The sequence below is a fragment of the Phyllobates terribilis genome, unplaced genomic scaffold (assembly GCF_046119375.1).
Source record: "Phyllobates terribilis strain yellow unplaced genomic scaffold, ASM4611937v1 Scaffold_3__8_contigs__length_932513732, whole genome shotgun sequence".
NCBI classification, from domain to species: domain Eukaryota; kingdom Metazoa; phylum Chordata; class Amphibia; order Anura; family Dendrobatidae; genus Phyllobates; species Phyllobates terribilis.
The window spans coordinates 138,968,546-138,992,642 of NW_027362763.1; the positions used below are offsets into that span (position 1 = coordinate 138,968,546).

General features: G+C 44.9%; 1 protein-coding gene across 1 annotated transcript in view; it reads right to left on the reverse strand.

Moving 5' to 3' along the window:
- Positions 1–2,749: 2,749 nt before the first annotated feature.
- Positions 2,750–24,097, reverse strand: part of ATP6V1C2 (ATPase H+ transporting V1 subunit C2) — a 68,328-nt gene continuing 46,980 nt past the window's right edge. The window contains exons 8-13 of the mRNA XM_073672970.1: positions 22,548–22,616; positions 14,308–14,400; positions 9,519–9,612; positions 7,767–7,864; positions 4,624–4,753; positions 2,750–3,509 (exon numbers count right to left, since the gene is read on the reverse strand). Of these exons, the coding sequence (XP_073529071.1) occupies positions 3,411–3,509; positions 4,624–4,753; positions 7,767–7,864; positions 9,519–9,612; positions 14,308–14,400; positions 22,548–22,616 (583 nt within the window). The 3' untranslated portion in view covers positions 2,750–3,410. The remainder of the gene's footprint in view (positions 3,510–4,623; positions 4,754–7,766; positions 7,865–9,518; positions 9,613–14,307; positions 14,401–22,547; positions 22,617–24,097) is intronic.

The following is a 24,097-nucleotide window of genomic DNA, read 5'->3' on the forward strand; positions in this document are numbered from 1 at the left end:
CTCGACGACTTCTTACTAGTAGGTCCCTCGGTGGAATCACTCCTGGAAGATCTGCAGAGAACAATCCAAATCCTGACCACCCTAGGGTGGTTGATAAATCATCAAAAGTCAGACCTGGTCCCTGCCACAGAAAAAACATTTCTGGGTGTTCTACTAGACTCCGCCAGACAAACCTCCTTCCTACCGAAAGACAAACAGATACTTTTGAGATCCAAGATATCAAATCTGAAGGCCCTGAACAGAGTGTCCCTAAGGTCTGCCATGTCAACCCTCGGCTCCATGACAGCCTGCATCCAATCCGTAGCCTGGGCTCAGGCTCACACCAGGGTGTTGCAAACCCATATTCTTGCACAGTGGGACGGATCCCCAGACTCCCTAAACAGGAGGATCATGATCCCTCATTATGTGAAGACATCCCTATCATGGTGGCTCAGCCCAAAAAACCTAGGAACAGGGGTTCCATGGTCTCAGTTCCCTCTGATAACAGTCACGGTAGACGCCAGCAAGCCGGGATGGGGAGCCGTCGTGGCTCAAACCCCCTTCCAAGGGGTCTGGACAGAAGAGACCAGCAGGAGATCCTCCAACTTCCGCGAGTTAAAGGCAGTGGAGGAGGCACTCAAAATGTCGGCTCCAATCATTACGGGCAAACACGTAAAAGTCTATTCAGACAACATGACTACCGTAGCTCACCTGTCCCATCAAGGGAGTACAAGGTACGAGAATCTAAAAAGTATCTCGACAAGAATATTCTTCTGGGCTGAAGGACATCTTCGTTCCTTATCAGGTCTACACATAAAAGGCTCAGACAACATCCAGGCCGATTTTCTGAGCAGAAGGAATATCCATCCGGGGGAATGGGAGCTGGACTCAGACATTTTTCACATGCTGACAAGACAATGGGGTTGTCCGGAGGTGGACTTCTTTGCAAGACGCCAGAACACCAAGGCAGAAAAATACTTCTCCCTAGATCCAGACGACGTATGCCTAGGGATAGATGCATTCGCTCACCCGTGGCGTTTCCATCTGGCTTACGCTTTTCCCCCAATTCCATTGCTAGCCAAGACCTTACAGAAAGTAAGGACCGAGGAGGTCAAGATAATTTTGATAGCCCCACTTTGGCCCAAAAGGAGCTGGTTCTGTGCACTAAACAGTTTAAGCATAGAGGGACCCCTCATTCTGCCAGCAATCAAGAACCTTCTCCATTAGGGTCCAATACTCCATCCAGATCCAGAGAACCTCCATTTAGCGGCCTGGCTTCTGAGTTCACAATCCTGGAGGTCAAAGGACTCTCAGACCGAGTAATTCATACCCTACAAAAAAGTAGGAAACAAATCACAAACTCCATATACAGCAAGATATGGAAGACCTTCCTAACATGGTATAAACCAAATATACCAGATCTTCGGCATCCTGACATGACCCAGATCTTGGATTTTCTGCAAGAAGGGCTGGAGAAGGGCCTTAGACCCAGCACCCTCAAGGTTCAGATCGCGGTGCTGAGTATTTATTTCGACCAGAGCCTACCTGAACAGCGATGGGTAAAAAGGTTCATGACAGCAGCTACTCGTCTGCATCCCAAAATAATCAACCACGTTCCCTCCTGGGATCTTAATATCGTCCTTAAAGGTCTGACACTACCACCATTTGAACCTTTGGCCTCAATAGAGCTGGATAAATTAGCTCGGAAAACAACATTTCTAGTAGCGATTACCACTGCTAGAAGAGTAGGAGAAATCCAAGCCTTCTCAGTGAATGACCCATATCGGAGAATCCTGGATGATAGGATTATTCTACAACTGGACCCATCTTTCTTGCCAAAGGTAGTCTCAGACTTTCATAGGTCTCAGGAGATAATTCTGCCTTCCTTCTGTCAAGACCCAAAAAATAAAAGGGAAGAAGAATACCATACTTTGGACGTAAGGCGGGTTGTTCTTCACTACCTCCAAAAAACAGAGGCCTGGAGGAAGGATCAGAACCTCTTTATTCAGCCATTTGGTCAGAACAGAGGGAAGAAGGTCTCAAAGGTTACCATCGCTACTTGGATCAAGAAAGCAATTGTGGAATCATATCAGATCCAAAATCTCTCACCCCCAGAGAAACTGAAAGCACACTCTACTAGAGCCATGTCCTTCTCCTGGGCAGAAAAGGCTAGCGCTTCCCTCGAGCAGATATGTAGAGCAGCTACATGGTCCTCGGTCCATACCTTCACCAAGCATTACAAACTTAATTTAATGTCCATTAAAGACTTGGCCTTTGGGCGGAAAGTGCTTCAGGCCATTGTCCCTCCCTAAACATGAGTCTTTGGTACTCCTCCTTTGGTGCTGTCGTGGGGGGTTATTGGAGAAAATAGAATTAGACTTACCGGTAATTTGGTTTCTAATAACCCACCACGACAGCACTGGTAATTCCCTCACAGGCTTGGTTAGCCAATCATTTAATTTGAATAAATATAATTTGAAGCATCCATACTTGTGTGGTCCTTTATAAAAACACTGGAGGGAGGATGTGGAATGGACTATTTAAACCTCTTTCCCTATTAGGGTGGGTTTACATCCTCCAGTGTGCTGTCGTGGTGGTTATTAGAAACCGAATTACCGGTAAGTCTAATTCTATTTTTTCATTATTTGGGCCATTCATTGCACTTGCAGAGTGTACATCATATATACCAAACTAGATCGTATCGTACTAGTTAGTCACAGATAGGCACTATACAGGTATATATATAATATATCTTTTTATTACAGGTGGTCACAGTCCACCAGGCACAGGGTCATGATATAATTTACAAATATTACATGCTGGTGAGTCTTGTCGTCTTCATAGCTCTAGTATTAGCACATACATTACCGGCTCGTTTCATACAGTTTCCTTTTCGATGCTGATTAAGGCTATGTTCACTTTTTGCTTTTTTACCTGCGTTTTTTCTGCAGCCAAAACCTGGTCTCTTGACAGTAAAAAGCTGCATACAAAAAAGCACATTTTGCTGCAGATTTGTGTCATTTATCTAGAGTACATGTTTAATAAAGTTAGTTTAATTAATCAAAAACGCATGGTTGCGTTTTTTGCACTTTTTTATTGCTTTTCTATGGTGAAAAAATGCTTTAAAAACTCTCAAAGAATAGAAATGCAGCAATTTTCAAAAAAAGCAGTTTTCCAACTCTGGGGACAAAAAGTAGTAGTGTGCATGAGATTTCTGAAGTCTCATACTGTAGCTTTTGCTGGTATGGAAAAAAGCAGCTTTTAATTTACATTAAAAAAAAACGCATTAAAAAAAACACAATGTGTGAACATACTCTAAAAGGACAAGTCTCGAGGAAAGACTAGGCAGCAATATCAGCACAGTGTTAAAGGACCGATGGTCACCAGGGAATTCACTATGGTATGTTCTGTGTCTTACATAGTATCTAACACTACGACTCAAAGTCTAAGCTGGTCAGGTCGATATTGAAGCAGACGTACGGGTAATAGTCTTGAGTGTTCAGTTGTAAGCCAGGAATATCCATATTCACCTATGATAATAAGCAAATCATAGTCAGTACAAGCCATGATACAAGTTATGTAGATACTCTACAGACACTCCAGTGGACATATGAAATCGTTCTTGCCATCCAACATTCTCTCCCACAAAAAGGGGAGACGACTTAGCAAATCTTTACGTGTCTCTTAAAGTGACCCTTCACCCTTGGACTGAAAAGTGACGTTACATTTCTCATGTATGATTACCGTAGCTGGTGCCCTCCATTTGCCTCCCGGAGCTTTGTCTCTCCAGATCGGAGGTCCTGTTCTCGTACTCACAAGATAGCAGTGGCATGGGGGTGCGCAGTGGTAAGTCTAAGCCACGCCTTCTCCATCATTACTGTGCTCTGCGATAGGACAGGTTGGGGAGGCGTGGCTTAGACTTACCGCTGCACTCCCCATGCCACTGCTATCTTGTGGGTAGGAGAAATGGACCTCCGACTTATTAAAAACTCGCAGTTGGTAAATCAGCTGAAAACATTTGTAAACTCCATGCCTACAGCCGATGCCCCCTTACACATTAGACTGTTGGCTGAACCTGTCGATATCAGTGGGTTCAGGCGGTATTGATCTAATGTATATGTGTCCCTTAAAGAGGTTGTCCGCTACTTTTACTTTGAACTATTCCTAGGATACCATCAATATCCGATCGTTATCGGTGTTCGCGGAGGTGGCCACCGACAGGAAGTACTCGTTTGCCAAGATGCTCCGTCTAGTTGTAGTGGCCGGAGCTTGGTACTGCACATCTGCCTCCTATTCAAATCAATAGGAGGTGGATGTGTAGTACCCTTCAGCGGCCACTACAAGTAGCCGGAGCAGCTTGGTAAGTGAGTTCTTCCTGCCAGCAGCCGACTACACCGATAACAGCTGATCGGCGGGGCCTCTGGTGTCGGACCCCGGCCGATCAGACATCAATGACCTATCCTAAGGATAGGTCATCAATGTAAAAGTAGTGGACAACCTCTCTATGAAAATCTAAGCAGATCTGCAGATGTCATTGTATGACAGGATGTTGGGAGACGTGCTCAAGAGGAAAGGGAGGTTCAGCGTTGTTAAACCCTGAATAGAGCCAGAAAATGTTACCTTTCACCGGTGCCTTCTACTTACATCCTTCATGTTGGCAGCTGCTGCCTCATCCAAGTGTCGGAAAAGGGCGTTCAACACATCTCGCAATCTTTTCATGGACTTCTTGTTGGGCTGTAGAATTACTGCCTGGAAGTTCACCGGCAAGCCATACCTATGATAACAAGGATACTAACTAAGTTACAAAATTTGTTGGCAATCTTTTAAGGGGCTGCCATGTGGCGCTTAATACCCCTTTTACAGCCATGTGTTCCACCACGTGCCTTACACTATGCACGTGAATTTCCGTTCTCAGATCTTCCCTTAAAGTCATAATAAATGATGCACATGGGCAGTCTGAAGCACAGTTCCTCATAGCAAATACATAGAAAAAAAACAGAAGGCGTGAGCTCTGAGAAACAATCCTCCATCCTGTTTGTGTACCTGATGTAAGATAAGACCCAAGTAGGGAGAAATCACATGATCAAGCATGTTGAGGGAAGAGGGGACCAAGTAGCACAAAGCCCTGGTGAGAACAGAGGGAAGAGGGGACCAAGTAACACAAAGCCCTGGTGAGAACAGAGGGAAGAGGGGACCAAGTAACACAAAGTCCTGGTGAGAACAGAAGGAAGAGGGGACCAAGTAACACAAAGCCCTGGTGAGAACAGAGGGAAGAGGGGACCAAGTAACACAAAGCCCTGGTGAGAACAGAGGGTAGAGGGGACCAAGTAACACAAAGCCCTGGTGAGAACAGAGGGAAGAGGGGACCAAGTAACACAAAGCCCTGGTAAGAACAGAGGGTAGAGGGGATCAAGTAACACAAAGCCCTGGTGAGAACAGAGGGAAGAGGGGACCAAGTAACACAAAGCCCTGGTGAGAACAGAGGGAAGAGGGGACCAGGTTGCACAAAGCCCTGGTGAGAACAGAGGGTAGAGGGGACCAAGTTGCACAAAGCCCTGGTGAGAACAGAGGGTAGAGGGGACCAAGTAGCACAAAGCCCTGAAGAGAACAGAGGAAAGAGGGGACCAAGTAACACAAAGCCCGGGTGAGAACAGAGGGAAGAGGGGACCAAGTTGCACAAAGCCCTGGTGAGAACAGAGGGAAGAGGGGACCAAGTAACACAAAGCCCTGGTGAGAACAGAGGGAAGAGGGGACCAGGTTGCACAAAGCCCTGGTGAGAACAGAGGGTAGAGGGGACCAAGTTGCACAAAGCCCTGGTGAGAACAGAGGGTAGAGGGGACCAAGTAGCACAAAGCCCTGAAGAGAACAGAGGGAAGAGGGGACCAAGTAACACAAAGCCCGGGTGAGAACAGAGGGAAGAGGGGACCAAGTTGCACAAAGCCCTGGTGAGAACAGAGGGAAGAGGGGACCAAGTAACACAAAGCCCTGGTGAGAACAGAGGGAAGAGGGGACCAAGTTGCACAAAGCCCTGGTGAGAACAGAGGGAAGAGGGGACCAAGTAGCACAAAGCCCTGGTGAGAACAGAGGGAAGAGGGGACCAACTAACACAAAGCCCTGGTGAGAACAGAGGGAAGAGGGGACCAAGTTGCACAAAGCCCTGGTAAGAACAGAGGGTAGAGGGGATCAAGTAACACAAAGCCCTGGTGAGAACAGAGGGAAGAGGGGACCAAGTAACACAAAGCCCTGGTGAGAACAGAGGGAAGAGGGGACCAAGTTGCACAAAGCCCTGGTGAGAACAGAGGGTAGAGGTGACCAAGTAACACAAAGCCCTGGTGAGAACAGAGGGAAGAGGGGACCAAGTTGCACAAAGCCCTGGTGAGAACAGAGGGTAGAGGGGACCAAGTAGCACAAAGCCCTGAAGAGAACAGAGGGAAGAGGGGACCAAGTAACACAAAGCCTGGGTGAGAACAGAGGGAAGAGGGGACCAAGTTGCACAAAGCCCTGGTGAGAACAGAGGGAAGAGGGGACCAAGTAACACAAAGCCCTGGTGAGAACAGAGGGAAGAGGGGACCAAGTTGCACAAAGCCCTGGTGAGAACAGAGGGAAGAGGGGACCAAGTTGCACAAAACCCTGGTGAGAACAGAGGGTAGAGGGGACCAAGTAGCACAAAGCCCTGAAGAGAACAGAGGGAAGAGGGGACCAAGTAACACAAGGCCCTGGTGAGAACAGAGGGAAGAGGGGACCAAGTAACACAAAGCCCTGGTGAGAACAGAGGGAAGAGGGGACCAAGTAACACAAAGCCCTGGTGAGAACAGAGGGAAGAGGGGACCAAGTAACACAAAGCCCTGGAGAGAACAGCGGATCCATGAGTATATAAGATTAGGAAGGCATACTACAAAATCAAACAACACTAACATAAGTAACACTAACATAAGTAATTAAAAAAATAACCCCGGTAATTAAAAAGTGTCTAAACTAATGTTACAGCAAGAACCCAGGTAGCCATAAAGATTGTATCCCAAAAAAATTGAACTAAATTGTACCAAATTGTGCTGGAGAGTCATGGATCCGGGTCTAAAGCACATGAAATGCTGCAGACTGCGCCATGTGCAGCAGCATTATGCATGTCACAGGCAATGTGAAAACTGTCATCCCAATGCAGGGAGTTGACAGATGGGCAAGAGCTTTACATTACTTACAGGAGTCAACTCAAGATTAGCGCAACTGCTCGTTACTTGAGTTTCCCTAGGGTGCTTAGGAACACACCGAGTACCGCGGGTGCTCGAGTGATATGGTCTAGGGTGCTTGGGAACGCACCGAGTACCGCGAGTGCTCGAGTGATATGGTCTAGGGTGCTTGGGAACGCACCGAGTACCGCGGGTGGTCAAGTGACATGTTCGAGTCCCTGCGGCCGTATGTTTCACGGCGGTTAGACAGCCACAAAACATGCGGGGATTGCCTGACAAACACGGGCACCTTTGGACCCATAATAAGCCTGCGTGCATGAACCTTTAAATCAAGCAGCAGACAATATTATTCACACACAGAGGCTAAGTTCACACGACCATATAAAAAAATGTCTGATTTTCATCCTAGCCAAAAACACACTTTTTCATCAATACGATTCATTTTTATTCATCAGCAGTTAAAAAAATTTGGTCTGTGCAAGATCATTTTTTTCACAAACAGACCAAGAAACACAGTCATGTGAACGTAGCCTTAAAGAAAGTTTCTCTCCGCCCAGAAGCAATATTCACATTGTACAATGGATACCACAAGGTCCTCACCTTAGAACAGACTCCACGAACACTCGCAAGGCTTTTACATGAGTCCAGGCAATGAACGCTTCACTGAAGTTTACTTTTAACCAGCGCAGCAGAGGTCCCTGTAGGTCAGAGCAGTAGAGGTAGATCAGCTTCCCACAGATCAGTACAGGACAGTTTTGGCGGCAAATGTTCTGAACTTTTTAATTATCTTCAGTGATTCAACCACTTAAAAAAAATAATCTGATGATTCCTGGCACATTATCAGATCTGTGTGTGAAGGAGGCTGGCTGATTGCTCATTTTAATGTTTGTCTATGCATGGGCTGTGACACAGAAAGGGGCTGGCTTGTCTATTGAAATGATCAGTCAGCCAGCCCCCTTCAGAAAATCAGGGATGGGGCAGTGGCGGCTCTCCCGGACTTCTTCTTATACTACTTAGCTGGCCAACTTCGCTTTCTACAACACTGGATAGTAGATAATCATTTGCCTAATTCTGTATACCACCTTGTGCACTATTTGAGTCTTCAGAGTCTACGGGGGGGGATCTTGGAGGCACAGAGCAATAATCACACTCCTTCTAGCCAATTCATAGACTTGCGGTACAAGTGTGGAAAGCCACCAAAAAGATTTTTCAATTCAAGGACACAGTAGCTGAGTCCCCTCATGACACAACAGTGCTCTTCCCGAATTGCTCCATTCCCAAGATGCTCAGTTTTGATGGAACTTATGGGTCAGGACTCTGGACTTCTTGTTTCCTTCCATCAATGTCAAGTACCCAGACATGCTTTCCTTAGGAATACGCAACTTAGGCATGCCCAGTTCCCAGACATTGGAAATATTTTCACATCCTCCTACCCTCTGATTAGGATTCTAAGGAGCCAGGAACCCAAGGGGTTGATCTCCTTTTTATACACCCAGTTACTAAGCAGAAGATGCTCCTCATCGCCATTGTTGGTTGAGGCCAAATGGAGGACAGTAATACCCTCCCTATCAGAGGAGGATTGGAGCGAGGCCTTGACTAACCCACATCATGTTTCACCGGCAATTAATAGCAAGCTATATTCAACAAGATAAAGTCCATCAATGCTTCCCGACACCTAGCAAGTTATATAAAATGGGTAGTTCCACCACTGCAGGTTGCCGTAGGTGTGGGGAAGAGGCGGCAGATTTTATACAGCTGATGTGTATATCGCCCTCCTATTGCAGAGTTTTGGAAGGAGGCCAAAGCTATCCTCAGGGAGATCATATAACCCCCTGTATCCCTCTGCCCTAAGGTGGGTTTATTAGGAATCCTTGATGAGGAGACCTGGTCTCACCACCCTCGCATTCTTCTCAGGGAAACACTGTTTTTGGCTCACAAGGCTATCACCATGAGATGGATGGATAGAAGACCCCTGCGGATTTCACACTGGGTCAATATGGTAAATACTGCAGCGTCTTAAGAGAGGGTGGTATATAAAAATACACATTGTCCTCGAAAATGTGAGAAGGTATCGAAGCCTTGGTTTGATTTCCCTTTGACTCACATTAGTCCCCAGGTGATGAGGGGTATTCTCTTAAAGTATGTGATATTTGGTGCCTGACATGGGTGTGTTATGGTTTTGGTTACGATATTAGATTTATGGTATGTTAAGGGCAAGGTTAACAGTAATAATGAGCAATGACAAATGCTGTTTGTTCATTTGTTCTATGATGTAACCTTGTTATGTTGTATAACCTTCAATAAAACGAGAATAAATTGTCCAAACCGCATGGTGGTGTCATTAAAACTTACATACTGCTGCTTCTTATCTGCCTCCAGCTTAATGATCTCATCTTTTTCTGACTGCAGCTCTTTCTCATTGAAGTTAAACTCCCGCACTATGAACCTAAAGAGAGAAATATGATCAATTCAGTCAGGCAACAGTTAAATAGGGTTCCCACTACGTTTTCATTAATGACCTATCGGCCGGGGTTCGATCGGCCGGGGTCCAACACTCGGCACCCCCGCTGATCAGCTGTCATCGGTGTCGCTGACCAGAACTGCCCGATAGCGGAGCTGGCCATCTTCTTGTAGTGACCACGGCAGGGTACTGCACATCCGCCTCCTACTCATATCAATAGGGGACGGATGTGTAGTACCCTGCAGCGGCCACTATTAGAAGACGGCTAGCTCCGCAAGTGAGTACTTCCGGCAGGCATCCGCCGACACCAATGACAGCTGATCGGCGGGGGTGCCGAATGTTGGACCCTGGCCGATCAGACATTGATGATCTATCCAAAGGATAGGCCATCAATGTAAAGGTAGTGGACAACCTCTTTAGTTACACACTAGCTGATAGATCCTCCTGCTTTATGTATGGCTATGCCCATCCAGACAGATCTTACAGAAACAGAGCAGAAGAATAATTATGTAATATCAAAAAAATAAGGGACTGCAACTTGGTCCCAGCACATTGGAGCCAAAAATCCATCCAGCCAATGTTGCTGTGTGAAAGTGGTAAAGGTGCAATGACCCATCCCAATGCATAATAAAGGGGTTATCTCCTAAATAACTGTAAATATATATCATGACAATGGGGATTCCACATACATCAGCAGGGCCCTGGACAAGGGATCTTGGTGCTGGTTAATTTTTTTTTTTACCTAAATACATGTTTTTAAGGCTAAATTTTTTTTTTTTATTAGGTTTTGTTAAAAATTTGCACCATTTGCATTTACAGTTATATGAAAAAGTTTGGGCACCCCTATTAATCTTAAGCTTAATGTTTTCTTAAAATTGGTGTTTTTGCAACAGCTATTTCAGTTTGATATATGTAATAACTGTTGGACACAGTAATGTTTCTGCCTTGAAATGAGGTTTATTGTACTAACAGAAAATGTGCAATCTGCATTCAAACAAAATTTGACAGGTGCATAAGTATGGGCACCTCACCAGAAAAGTGACATTAATATTTAGTAGATCCTCCTTTTGCAAAAATAACAGCCTCTAGTCGCTTCCTGTAGCTTTTAATGAGTTCCTGGATCCTGGATGAAGGTATCTTTGACCATTCCTCTTTACAAAACAATTCCAGTTCAGTTAAGTTTGATGGTCGCCGAGCATGGACAGCCCTCTTCAAATGATCCCACAGATGTTCAATGATATTCAGGTCTGGGGACTGGGATGGCCATTCCAGAACATTGTAATTGTTCCTCTGCATGAATGCCTGAGTAGACTTGGAGCCGTGTTTTGGATCATTGTCTTGCTGAAAGATCCATCCCCTGCGTAACTTCAACTTTGTCACTGATTCTTGAACATTATTGTCAAGAATCTGCTGATACTGAGTGGAATCCATGCGTCCCTCAACTTTAACAAGATTCCCGGTGCCGGCATTGGCCACACAGCCCCAAAGCATGATGGAACCTCCACCAAATTTTACTGTGGGTAGCAAGTGTTTTTCTTGTAATGCTGTGTTTTTTTGCCGCCAGGCATAACGCCTTTTTGTATGACCAAACAACTCAATCTTGGTTTCATCAGTCCACACGACCTTCTTCCAAAAAGAAATTGGCTTCTCCAAATGTGCTTTTGCATATCTCAGCCGACTCTGTTTGTGGTGTGCTTGCAGAAACAGCTTCTTTCGCATCACTCTCCCATACAGCTTCTCCTTGTGCAAAGTGCATTGTATAGTTGACCGATGCACAGTGACACCATCTGCAACAAGTTGATGCTGCAGCTCTCTGGAGGTGGTCTGAGGATTGTCCTTGACTGATCTCACCATTCTTCTTCTCTGCCTTTCTGATGTTTTTCTTGGCCTGCCACTTCTGGCCTTAACAAGAACTGTCCCTGTGTTCTTCCATTTCCTTACTATGTTCCTCACAGTGGAAACTGACAGGTTAAATCTCTGAGACAGCTTTTTGTATCCTTCCCCTGAACAACTATGTTGAATAATCTTTGTTTTCAGATCATTTGACAGTTGTTTTGAGGAGCCCATAATGCCACTCTTCAGAGGAGATTCAAACAGGAGAACAACTTGCAAGTGGCCACTTTAAGTAGCTTTTCTCATGATTGCATACACCTGGCTATGAAGTTCAAAGCTCAATAAGGTTACAAAACCCAAAAAAGTGCTTTAGTAAGTCAGTAAAAAGTAGGTAGGAGTATTTAAACCAAGAAAATGATAAGGGTGCCCATACTTATGCACCTGTCAAATTTTGTTTGAATGCAGATTGCACATTTTCTGTTAGTACAATAAACCTCATTTCAAGGCAGAAACATTACTGTGTCCAACAGTTATTACATATATCAAACTGAAATAGCTGTTGCAAAAACACCAATTTTAAGAAAACATTAAGCTTAAGATTAATAGGGGAGCCCAAACTTTTTCATATAACTCTATATAGCCTTTGTGTACACTATTATTGGTTGCACAGTGAGTTAACTGAGAATCTGTCAGTTACCTGCTATAACAGTCTGACGCGGAGTTTGTAACTCTGTGTTTTTCTGAGCTCCTCTCAGCTGATTTATGACCACAGACCACATTAAAGGGAATCTATCAGCAAGATTTCACACCATAAACTATTTATATGCACATGTAGCTCTTTCAGAGACAGGTCCTGCGATACATTTACATGGCCAGTTCCTTCCTCCAGTACTGAGAAATAAGGGTTTGTATTTATATGCAAATAAGGCTGAAGAGCTATGGTAGATCTGAAGCCTCTGTCACTCCAGCTCTATTATCTGCCCAGTGACACCTCCAGTGTAATTTAGGCAATTAGGCAACTACAGTGGGTACAGAAAGTATTCAGACCCCTTTAAATTTTTCACTCTTTGTTTCATTGCAGCCATTTGGTAAATTCTAAAAAGTTCATTTTTTTTCTCATTAAAGTACACTCTGCACCCCATGTTGACTGAAAAAAAAACAGAAATGTAGAAATTTTTGCAAATTTATTAAAAAAGAAAAACTGAAATATCACATGGTCATAAGTATTCGACCCTTTGCTCAAACACTCATGTTTAAGTCACATGCTGTCCATTTCCTTGTGATCCTTCTTGAGATTGTTCTACTCCTTCATTGGAGTCCAGCTGTGTTTAATTAAACTGGTAGGACTTGATTTGGAAAGACACACACCTGTCTATATAAGACCTCACAGCTCACAGTGCATGTCAGACCAAATGAGAATCATGAGCTCAAAGGAACTGCCCAAGGAGCTCAGAGACAGAATTGTGGCAAGGCACAGATCTGGCCAAGGTTACAAAAGAATTTCTGCAGTACTCAAGGTTCCTAAGAGCACAGTGGCCTCCATATTCCCTAAATGGAAGAAGTTTGGGACCACCAGATATCTTCCTAGACATGGCCGTCCAGACAAACTGAGCAATCGTGGGAGAAGAGCCTTGGTGAGAGAGGTAAAGAACAACCCCAAGATCACTGTGGCTGAGCTCCACAGATGCAGTAGGAAAATGGGAGGAGAAAGCTCCACAAAGCCAACTATCACTGCAGCCCTCCACCAGTCGGGCCTTTATGGCAGAGTGGCCCGACGGAAGCCTCTTCTCAGTGCAAGACATATCAAAAGCCCGCATAGAGTTTGCTCAAAGACACATGAAGGACTCACAAACTATTAAAAATAAGATTCTCTGGTCTGATGAGACGAAGATAGAACTTTTTGGTGATAATTATAAGCAGTATGTGTGGAGAAAACCAGGCACTGCTCATCACCTGCCCAATACAATCCCAACAGTGAAACATGGTGGTGGCAGCATCATGCTATGGGGGTGTTTTTCAGCTGCAAGGACAGGATGACAGGTTGCAATTGAAGGAAACATGAATGCGGCCAAGTACAGAGATATCCTGGATGAAAACCTCTTCCAGAGTGCTCTGGACCTCAGACTTGGCCGAAGGTTCATCTTCCAACAAGACAATGACCCTAAGCACACAGCTAAAATAACAAAGGAGTGGCTTCAGAACAACTCTGTGACCATTCTTGACTGGCCCAGCCAGAGCCCTGACCTAAACCCAATTGAGCATCTCTGGAGAGACCTGAAAATGTCTGTCCACCAACATTCACCATCCAACCTGACGGAACTGAAGAGGATCTGCAAGGAAGAATGGCAGAGGATCCCCAAATCCAGGTGCGAAAAACTTGTTGCATCATTCCCAAGAAGACTCATGGCTGTTCTAGCTCAAAAGGGGGCTTCTACTCAATACTGAGCAAACGGTCTAAATACTTATGACCATGTGATATTTCAGTTTTTCTTTTTTAATAAATTTGCAAAAATTTCTACATTTCTGTTTTTTTCAGTCAAGATGGGGTGCAGAGTGTACTTTAATGAGAAAAAAAATGAACATTTTAGAATTTATCAAATGGCTGCAATTAAACAAAGAGTGAAAAATTTAAAGGGGTCTGAATACTTTCCGTACCCACTCTATCTGGCGGTATTATTTGGGCACAAGATATTGTTATTTGTTCACTATGTGGTACACTATGAAATCTGGACATCAATACCATGCTGGGCACAAAGCAAATCAATGCTGGTTCTGAGTGATTATGGCTTTTACTCTGCGGTCCAGAACGTCCCGCTCTTCTTGGGCCCTTTCATGCCAAACTCTTACCTGTTTTCCCGAGCTTTAGCTTTAAATTCATCAATCACTTTTCTGAAGAGGGTGACGGTAAACAAGCCTCCTTCTGCGTCTTCTGCAATCATCCTGCATGGAAGTACACAGACGGCAGAGTGAACAGCGGCGCCCAGTTTCTGAGGACCTTCCAGTCATTCCGCCTGTGCCCATTTTGTCTCTAAACCCGCTGGTGTCACTAATCATATTCCCAATATAAATCGGTCGCCTCTTCCCACTATGTGTATTGTCTGATCTCCTCCTAAGGAGCTAACAGTCATGGAGGATCCCTCACTAGGAAGATCAACAGTAGTCTTCCAATACTAACAAAAATTACTGAAACAGATCGTGCACATGATCAATATTCTTGCACGAGTGCTATTCAGTGTTTTCCCAGACTGACAAAATAGAGAAGGTGGAGAAACTTTTTTATTTTCCCTTCACATCTGAGAAAAACTGATACCACTGTGATCAAACTGTAATCAGAATAATTGGACCGTTTTTTGGGGGAGAGACCCTACCCAAATAGTAACTAAAGTTTAATGGTTTTCTACAGTATTTGTGCAGGTGTCTCTGAACAGTAGAACAATGTACCACAACTCCAGAGTCTGCTAAATATTTCTGAAGGTCTTTTGCAGTCAAGCGGGGGCTCTGATTTGCATCTCTAGTAATCCTACGAGCAGCTGTCACTGAAATTTTGCTTGGTCTTCCAGACCTTATCTTGACCTCCACTGTTCCTGGTAACTGCCATTTCTTAATTACATTTCAAACTGAGGAAAGGGCAACTTGAAAACGCTTTGCTATCTTCTTATAGCCTTCTCCTGCTTTGTGGACCTCTACCATTTTCATTTTCAGAGTGCTCGGCAGAAAAATACCTTAGAAGAACCCACGGCTGCTGTTTTTGGCACAAGTTTGGAGGAGGCTGGGTTTTTATAAAGCTAGAAATTTGCATCACCTGGCCTTTCCTAACGATGATAGTGAATAAGCCATAACCCTAACAGGCTAATTAATGTCTGAAACCTTGGTCAAAGTCATCTGAGCACACAAATCTCCAAGGGTGCCCAAACTTTAGCATCAGCCCATTTTCCTTTTTGCAATTTTTAAATGTATATGTAAAAGATGAAAATATATATACAGTACAGACCAAAAGTTTGGACACACCTTCTCATTTAAAGATTTTTCTCTATGTTCATGACTTTGAAAATTGTACATTCACACTGAAGGCATCAAAACTATGAATTAACACATGTGGAATTATATACTTAACAAAAAAGTGCGAAACAACTGAAAATATGTCTTATATTCTAGGTTCTTCAAAGTAGCCACCTTTTGCTTTGATAACTGCTTTGCTCACTCTTGGCATTCTCTTGATGAGCTTCAAGAGGTAGTCACCGGAAAGGGTCTTCCAACAATCTTGAAGGAGTTCTCAGAGATGCTTAGCACTTGTTGGCCCTTTTGCCTTCACTCTGCGGTCCAGCTCACCCCAAACCATCTCGATTGGGTTCAGATCTGGTGACTGTGGAGGCCAGGTCATCTGGCGTAGCACCCCATCACTCTCCTTCTTGGTCAAATAGCCCTTACACAGCCTGGAGGTGTGATTGGGGTCATTGTCCTGTTGAAAAATAAATGATGGTCCAACTAAACGCAAACCGGATGGAATAGCATGCCGCTGCAAGATGCTGTGGTAGCCATGCTGGTTAAGTATGCCTTCAATTTTGAATAAATCCCCAACAGTGTCACCAGCAAAGCACCCCCACACCATCACACCTCCTCCTCCATGCTTCACGGTGGGAACCAGGCATGTAGAGTCCATCCGTTCACCTTTTCTGCGTCGCACAAAGACACGGTGGTTGGAACCAAAGATCTCAAATTTGGACTCATCAGACCAAAGCACAGATTTCCACTGGTCTAATGTCCATTCCTTGTGTTCTTTAGCCCAAACAAGTCTCTTCTGCTTGTTGCCTATCCTTAGCAGTGGTTTCCTAGCAGCTATTTTACCATGAAGGCTTGCTGCACAAAGTCTCCTCTTAACAGTTGTTGTAGAGATGTGTCTGCTGCTAGAACTCTGTGTGGCATTGACCTGGTCTCTAATCTGAGCTGCTGTTAACCTGCGATTTCTGAGGCTGGTGACTCGGATAAACTTATCCTCAGAAGCAGAGGTGACTCTTGGTCTTCCTTTCCTGGGGCGGTCCTCATGTGAGCCAGTTTCTTTGTAGCACTTGATGGTTTTTGCAACTGCACTTGGGGACACTTTCAAAGTTTGCCCAATTTTTCAGACTGACTGACCTTCATTTCTTAAAGTAATGATGGCCACTCATTTTTCTTTACTTAGCTGCTTTTTTCTTGCCATAATACAAATTCTAACAGTCTATTCAGTAGGACTATCAGATGTGTATCCACCAGACTTCTGCACAACACAACTGATGGTCCCAACCCCATTTATAAGGCAAGAAATCCCACTTATTAAACCTGACAGGGCACACCTGTGAAGTGAAAACCATTTCCGGTGACTACCTCTTGAAGATCATCAAGATAATGCCAAGAGTGTGCAAAGCAGTCATCAAAGCAAAAGGTGGCTACTTTGAAGAACCTAGAATATAAGACATATTTTCAGTTGTTTCACACTTTTTTGTTAAGTATATAATTCCACATGTGTTAATTCATAGTTTTGATGCCTTCAGTGTGAATGTACAATTTTCAAAGTTACAGAAAAATCTTTAAATGAGAAGGTGTGTCTCACTAACTCTGGGGATAAGCTGCTGCAGGAGATTGTTCTGATAAGCAGAACAGTCAGAGGAGGAGGCAGTAGCTGACCCATCACTGCCATCATCTGTACTCCTAATGGGAATGTTCTGATATCAGTGCAGCTAAAGGCAGGAAATTGATTGGGGAAAAGCCAGGGTTTTTTTTTTTTTACAAGAATGAAGACAAATCCCCTAATAAAGTGATGTGCAAAGTTTCATAACTTTCCATGCAGGACAAAATTATAAAAAACATTAAAGTTTAGTTATTATTTCAGTACTGTAATTTTTGCTTAGTGTTGGAAGGCTACTATTGACCTTCCTAATAATAGATTCTTTGTGACTTTTAGTTTCTGTGGAGGAGCTCACAAAACATATCCAACCAAAATATCTTTTCATTGCTGAAATTACATTTTATGGCTAGATGTATCACCAGATTATCTAAGTGGTAAAGTTTCTCCTTGTTAAGAGCTTAAGATTAACCATCATTTTAATTTGTATTTCAAAAGTCAATAGTAGATATGAAAATAAGCAACTTTTTAATATATCTTATCAGAGAAATCTGCTTCTTTCTCCTCCGGGACTGATCTTCTACTCTCAATTCATGGGTACAATCTGTATTCAGTGAAGACAGATTTCACCATTACTGAGAAAGGAAATAACAGTTGGTGCTTTTAAGATTCCATGAAGGGGAGAAGGAGGGAGGATCTAGATGAAGACACCGACATTCTGCTGCAAGTTCTCCTGAAACAACAGTTACAGTTCTCCATAGAACTTTATGAGAACCAACTGTCATCTCCTACCTCAGTAATGGGGAAGTCTGTATTCACTGAAGACAGATTTTACCCATGAATTGAATATGCAAATTGTCTCTTCTGATAGGAAGAGGACTAGAAGTCTAGTGCCACCTATTGGAAGTAGCAAACCTAAAAGTCAATATCAACCCTTTAACAAGCCTCGCCACATGATTTAGGATAAAAGACAAACCAGAATCTCAATTTGCAGACACTGTGTTTCGGGGTACTGCCCCTCGTCAGTACAAAATGTGAGATCTGGTTTGGCTGGGTGACCAGGATTCAAGAGGTTATTTTTCTCCTTGCGAAGAGTGACATATCAAGCTTGACATGCCAAGATGAGGAGACTTTTAAGCCTTGCAATGCTCCTCCTCTCCTTTCCCAGAGGAGCACTGCAAGGCTTCAAAGTCTCCTCACCTTGGCATGTCAGGCTTTATATGTCACTCTCCACAAGGAGAAACGTTACCCCTTGGAACCAATGAATTGAGAATTTTGAGAATGAATGATCAGTCTTGAAGGGGAAAGAAGTGGATTTCTCCAATAAGATATATTACAAAGTTTCTTATTTTCACATGTAGTATTAATTTATGGGGAAAAAAAACTATGGCTACTCTTTAAAAGCCATGCTATGGTCCCCTGAGAAATTAAATACGTAGATAGCCTGTTCACAGAGGAAGAGAACAGCAACTCTAGTGCCACCTGTTGGAAGTAACAATTCTAAAAGTGAACATCGACCCTTTAAAGGGTCACATGACTTAGGATATGACGCCAAACCAGACACTCTATTTGCATACAGTTGTTTCAGGATTTTTGCTGCTCATTGTAACATACCTGGCGGCGTCCTTGCATAGTGGTCCATCTCCCACTGTGCAAGAGCGCGCACTTGATCTCCTGTCCAGAATGTCTCTCTGGCTTCCCTCCATGCTGTCTGTTTGTGTCTGTTTCTGCTGCTTAAGGGCGGCGCCCGATCACTTCCTGCTTTTTGTACCTGCTGTGGGTCACACCTCTTGTGCGTCCTCAGCCTATTGCTGTCTGTCACCTGGTATATAGCTCAGCTGCGCCCATCTATTCCTGCCTGAGCATAGTGTTTCCTTCAGTGTGTGCTTGCACTCTGAAGGTGCCAGGTCCCGTCTCTTGTCTCCTGCTTTTTGTATCAGTTCCCGTGTCTGAACTGAGTCCTGTATGTCTCCTGCTTTGCGGTATCAGCTCCCGTGTCTGAACTGAGTCCTGTATGTCTCCTGCTTTGCGGTATCAGCTCCCGTGTCTGAACTGAGTCCTGTATGTCTCCTGCTTTGCGGTTTCAGCTCCCGTGTCTGAACTGACTCCTTTCTGTGTTCTCTTGTCTGTCCTGTCTGAACACGCTCCTAGCCTGTTCCTCTCGCCTTCTAGTGGCCGATTTCCTAGACCCGCTCCTGTGTCTGGTCTGTCCTGTCTGAACACGCTCCTTGCCTGTTCGTTCCGCCTTCTAGTGGCCGATTTCCTAGACCCGCTCCTGCGTCTGGTCTGTCCTGTCTGAACACGCTCCTTGCCTGTTCGTTCCGCCTCTCTGGGGGCCGTATTCCCAGACCCGCTCCTGTATCCCTCTGCAGTGTCGGTCTCCTCCGTACACTCAGTTCCAGTCTGAACTCTCTCCTGTCCTTTACCTGTTTTGCCTCTATGTCCGTTCCCTTCCTTTTTCTGCAGAGTCTGAACTCGTACCTAACTCCTGCTTATTGTCTCTGCAAGTACTGTGTGAGTATCTGGCTCTGTCTTTCCCTTCCTGTCTGTTCCGTGTGAACAGAGCCCTGTCCTCCCTGCTCAGCCTTGTCGGCACTCTAGCTGTGCTTGCCTGTAACCCTCTGCTTGTATTGTTCCTGAGTCCCGGTGTGTACTGGGTCCTATCCCGCCTGTGTTCCTACCTGCTAGTGCCTCCCTGTCTGCACTCTAGCTGTGCTTGCCTTTACCCCCCTGCCTGCATACCCGCCTGCCTGCATACCAGTCTGTGTGCCAGCCTACCAGCCTGTTCCTGTATTCCCCTGTGTGGGTCAACAGCCGTGTCCGGGGTCTGTCCTGGAGTAGCACCTGGTCCCTCTGCTCGGTTCCTCCTTGGTGCACTGGCGTCGTATGCCGTCGTGCGACCCTGGTCGGATCGGGTGAATACTTAGTCACGCCCCTCCAGGCATTCACTCTCCGGCACGGTCCAGTGGAATCACTACCAATCCCACGCACACGCCGCTTAGCCCGGGCGTGTGTATAACACTCATCAGTGCAGAATAGGAGACTGGCTGGCAGGGTGGGAGGCATTTGAAATGGGGACTAAGGGATAAAGTTTCTCCTTGTGGAGAGCGCAAAGTTGACGTTGGGAGACTTAAGTCATGCAATGCTATTATTGGAAATTAGGGGCCTGATTCAACATTTGTGATTTTTTTTTTAAGTTACTTTTCTTTTTTTTTTTGTCTTTTGGTATTGTAATGCAGCAGCTTGCTAGCATTACTGTAAATGGTCCAGGATGTGTTTACCGGACCATGTACCTTCCCCTTTAACTGACTGGTCACATGACTGTGACATCACACAGGTCCTGTATGCACAGTAAAGCTCTGTACACATGACTGGGACAGCACACAGGACCTATACACACAGCTGACTGATCACATGACTGTGACATCAGCAAGGTCCTGTCAGTATGTGGCTGTCTGTGCACAGCATATATAAACCCTGCTTAATTTGAGACAGGTGTGTTCGGTGTGAGGCCTGTGCTCCATGTGTGTGTGTGACACCGTTTGTGAGAGGCCTAGTGAGGCCGAGTGAAGCCTGGCAGCCTGAAGGCAAAGACTGGATCCTGTGCGGATGCTAGTGGCCTTGGAAGGCAGCGGCTTTGGAGTGAAGCCTGGTACCTGGAAGGTCGAGCCTGGATCCTGTGTGGATGCCAGTGGCCTTTGAGGGAGAGCCATCTTGTTGAGGAACCCTGAAAGGCGCAGCCTGGATCCTGTGTGGATGTCAGTGGCCTTTGAGGGGACGACGGCTAGAGACCCCTACCTGGGAAGCCACAAAGCCACAGTGGTGGCAAGCGTAATGGACTGAGACAGCTAAACCGGCAAAGGTAATACCCTGTGCTATATGGACATTGTGATATGAACATTGCTACTTTATTACCTTGCCGTAAGCTGTAACCTGGAGCAAGTGGGCCTGTGTGCCACTTGGCTCATGAATTGTGATGTGTGTAATATGCCGTTCTGCCACTTGAGAAGCTCCCGGAGGTGATAGGTGTAAACATGCCGGGAGTATTCTAAGATGGACTGTGTGACTAGCGGTTTATGCCGAAATAATAAACTGCATTGTGAGAAAAACGTAAAGACATTGCACGTGTGCATTGATTGACGCAGCGAAGCGAGTTACCCCCAGTGTGATGACTAGCGCTGCCTTACAGTATTCATTGACTTTTTTTGCTCAAAATTCTTCAAAATGGCACATGAGGTTCAAATATTTAGCGCAACATTAAAAAATGCTGTTTGGTTTTATCTTTAACCTATTTTGCGCCTTTTTTTTGCAAAACATTGAATGTTCCTCTAAAATATCCCAAAATTTGCACCAAAATTCAAGAAATACATAAAATCACACCTGCAGTACACCTGGAAAAAAGTTTTGTGACTTTTCAAAAAGTTGCAAATGATGGATCATGCAAAAACATTTGGAAACCTTAAAATTTGTCCACAGTGGCAAACTAGAAATAAACCAGGCCAATAAATATAAAAATACATTTTAAAAAAGGCGCAAATAAAAACACGTGAAAAACACCAAAATCTAGACTAAAAAATGGTGCAAATGCAATAATGAATTAAGCCCTAAATATGAAAATAGCCTCTTCACAGAAGAAAAGAGGAATAACTATCACCTGTTGAGCCCCTTACACCCAATGTCAAAGGCTTCCCACCCAGCCATACAGTTCTCCTAGACCGGATACACTCCAGCTTATTTCATTGTCCATAATTTCCGGACTGACCATGGGTCGACTTGAACTCACAGCCTGATAAACATATACGAGGCCATAAATTGGGGTCGGGAGACCCACCACCAGACCTGGCATTGGGGTCCACATACGGACCGTGAAGTACACTCATGTGAATCCGGCCTTACACCAAAAAAGCTGTATGAAAATGGAGGTTCCGATCTGGGTATGTAGCCCAAATCATGTGGCAAGACTCTTTCATTGGTCGATATTCACTTATAGGATTGACACTAGAGGACTAGAGGTGATGTCCTCTTCTTCTGGGAAGAAACTATTTACATGTCACCAGATTAGATTGGTACAAATGTTCGGCAGAACGCACAACCAAATTCCTCCCAGCAGTCCAGTCTTAGGCCCGTGTTTGGCCGATAGTCTAATGTGTATGGGGGCGCTTGCCAACTGATCGCCCGGGAAGATGTCAGATTTCAGATTGCCAATCACCTTCTTCTCCTGGAGATAAGACGCAGGCAGAGATGTCAATCGGTGGGTTTCTCATGGACATCACAGGAGCACTCGGCCGAACGAGCACTCGTGTATGGAAGTGTCAGCCAAGATGGCTGTTGGCCGAACAATCTCCTGAAGCATCGTTCGGCCGACAGCCATCTAATGGGTATGGCCAAGAAACAGACTGCACATTTCTCACATCCTTGTGTCGCCCAAGTCCTCCTTCCTCCACTTACACCTTCTGCGTTTCTAACCATTATACCCACTGATTCTTACTTAGTTGATCGAGGTACAACCATATCGGACAGTAATTCGTAGGTCTTCTGCCAAGCATTATAGCCAGTCCTGTAAGTGAAAAATTACAGAATTTACAGAATTTGTAATAATAAGATATTACATGTTCCAATTCATCACCATCATTCATTTGGTATTAATAAAACATACTATGCTTCCAAGATCGCCATAGCTTAGATTTGTGGCCTGACGAGGCACTCCGGTGGAGTGATGGCGTAATATCCAACAAATAACACTTATTTTATAAACATGAGCCATGGGCAAAAAAAATCTCAAATTTTACAAAAAGTTCAGACTCGCTTCACTCCAAATTATTTGTGATTCACTTTGTGCAAATTCAGCAGCCATTTTGTTGGACTGTAAATGGCTGGGAAAGGGGCTAAAAAATAAAAACAAAATGGTAAACTCAACTTGCTCCTCACCTGTCGCAACACCGCAGCTCTCTGCCAGATCCTTTGCTGCCTCCGTCTGGCTCCAGACTCTCCTGGTCTTCATGGTAGGTGATATCTCTTCTGTATCTTCCTTCTCTTTGCGCCGTGACATCAGGTGATGCACATCATGATTGTGATGTCATGACATGTGGCACCTACTGAGTGTAGGAAGCGCCGGCACCGAGTGAGGGGAGATGTGGAAGAAGACCTCACCTGCTGTGAGGGCAGAGCCGGGGGAGCCAGTGGAGGCCTGGACAGGGAGCTGAAGCGAGACTTGTGATCGGCGATCTGAGTACACTATTCTGTTACCTTTTAAACCCCTTAAAGGGAATCTGTTAGCAGGTTTTTGCTATGTAATCTGAAGACAACATGAGCTAGGGGTTAAAACACAGAATTCAGTGATGCCTCTCTTATGAAGCTCGGAGGTTTTGTTTGCCTACAATGATTGTTTTAGCACCAGTAGCTTTTCATTGCTGTGACTAGTTGGTCCTGGGCCTCCTGGTCTGACACGGACACGCCTCCTCCTGTGATAGGCATCTCACTGTCTATGGACATTGTACATATAGAGCCTGGTGTGGGCGGGGTTAGCTTTCTCAGCTCTGCTTCATTGCTAAATCTAACAACTCTGATTGTATCAGAATGGCTGCACCCAATAATCTAAGTGATACATGGTTGGATTCAGCTTCTCTTTGCCTACATCAAGCCGCTCTCAGATGAGGTAGCAAAAAACTGCTCACAGATTCCCTTTTAATTACCCTGTTAGTGAGACTTAGGCTACGTCCACATGATCCAGAGCAGGCTGCGGCCCCGAGACTGCGGATGAGCCGCCTCCGGCTTCCTCTCATTATGCAAATGAGCAGCGTTTGTTTTTTTTGTCACAGGTGGGCTTTCCCCATTGAAGTTAGGTATATGGGAATAGCCCGCTTTGCAGACCTGCAAGAGGAAATAGACATGCTGCGGTCTGGAAAGACGCGCCGCATGTCAGTTTCCGCGGGTGTGCCACAGACGCATAGTGGGCATGGGATTTGTATAAATCCCATCCACTATGCTGTAACATCTGGCCGCTGTGGATTGTACGCAGTGCACTTGCGCTGCCTCCCA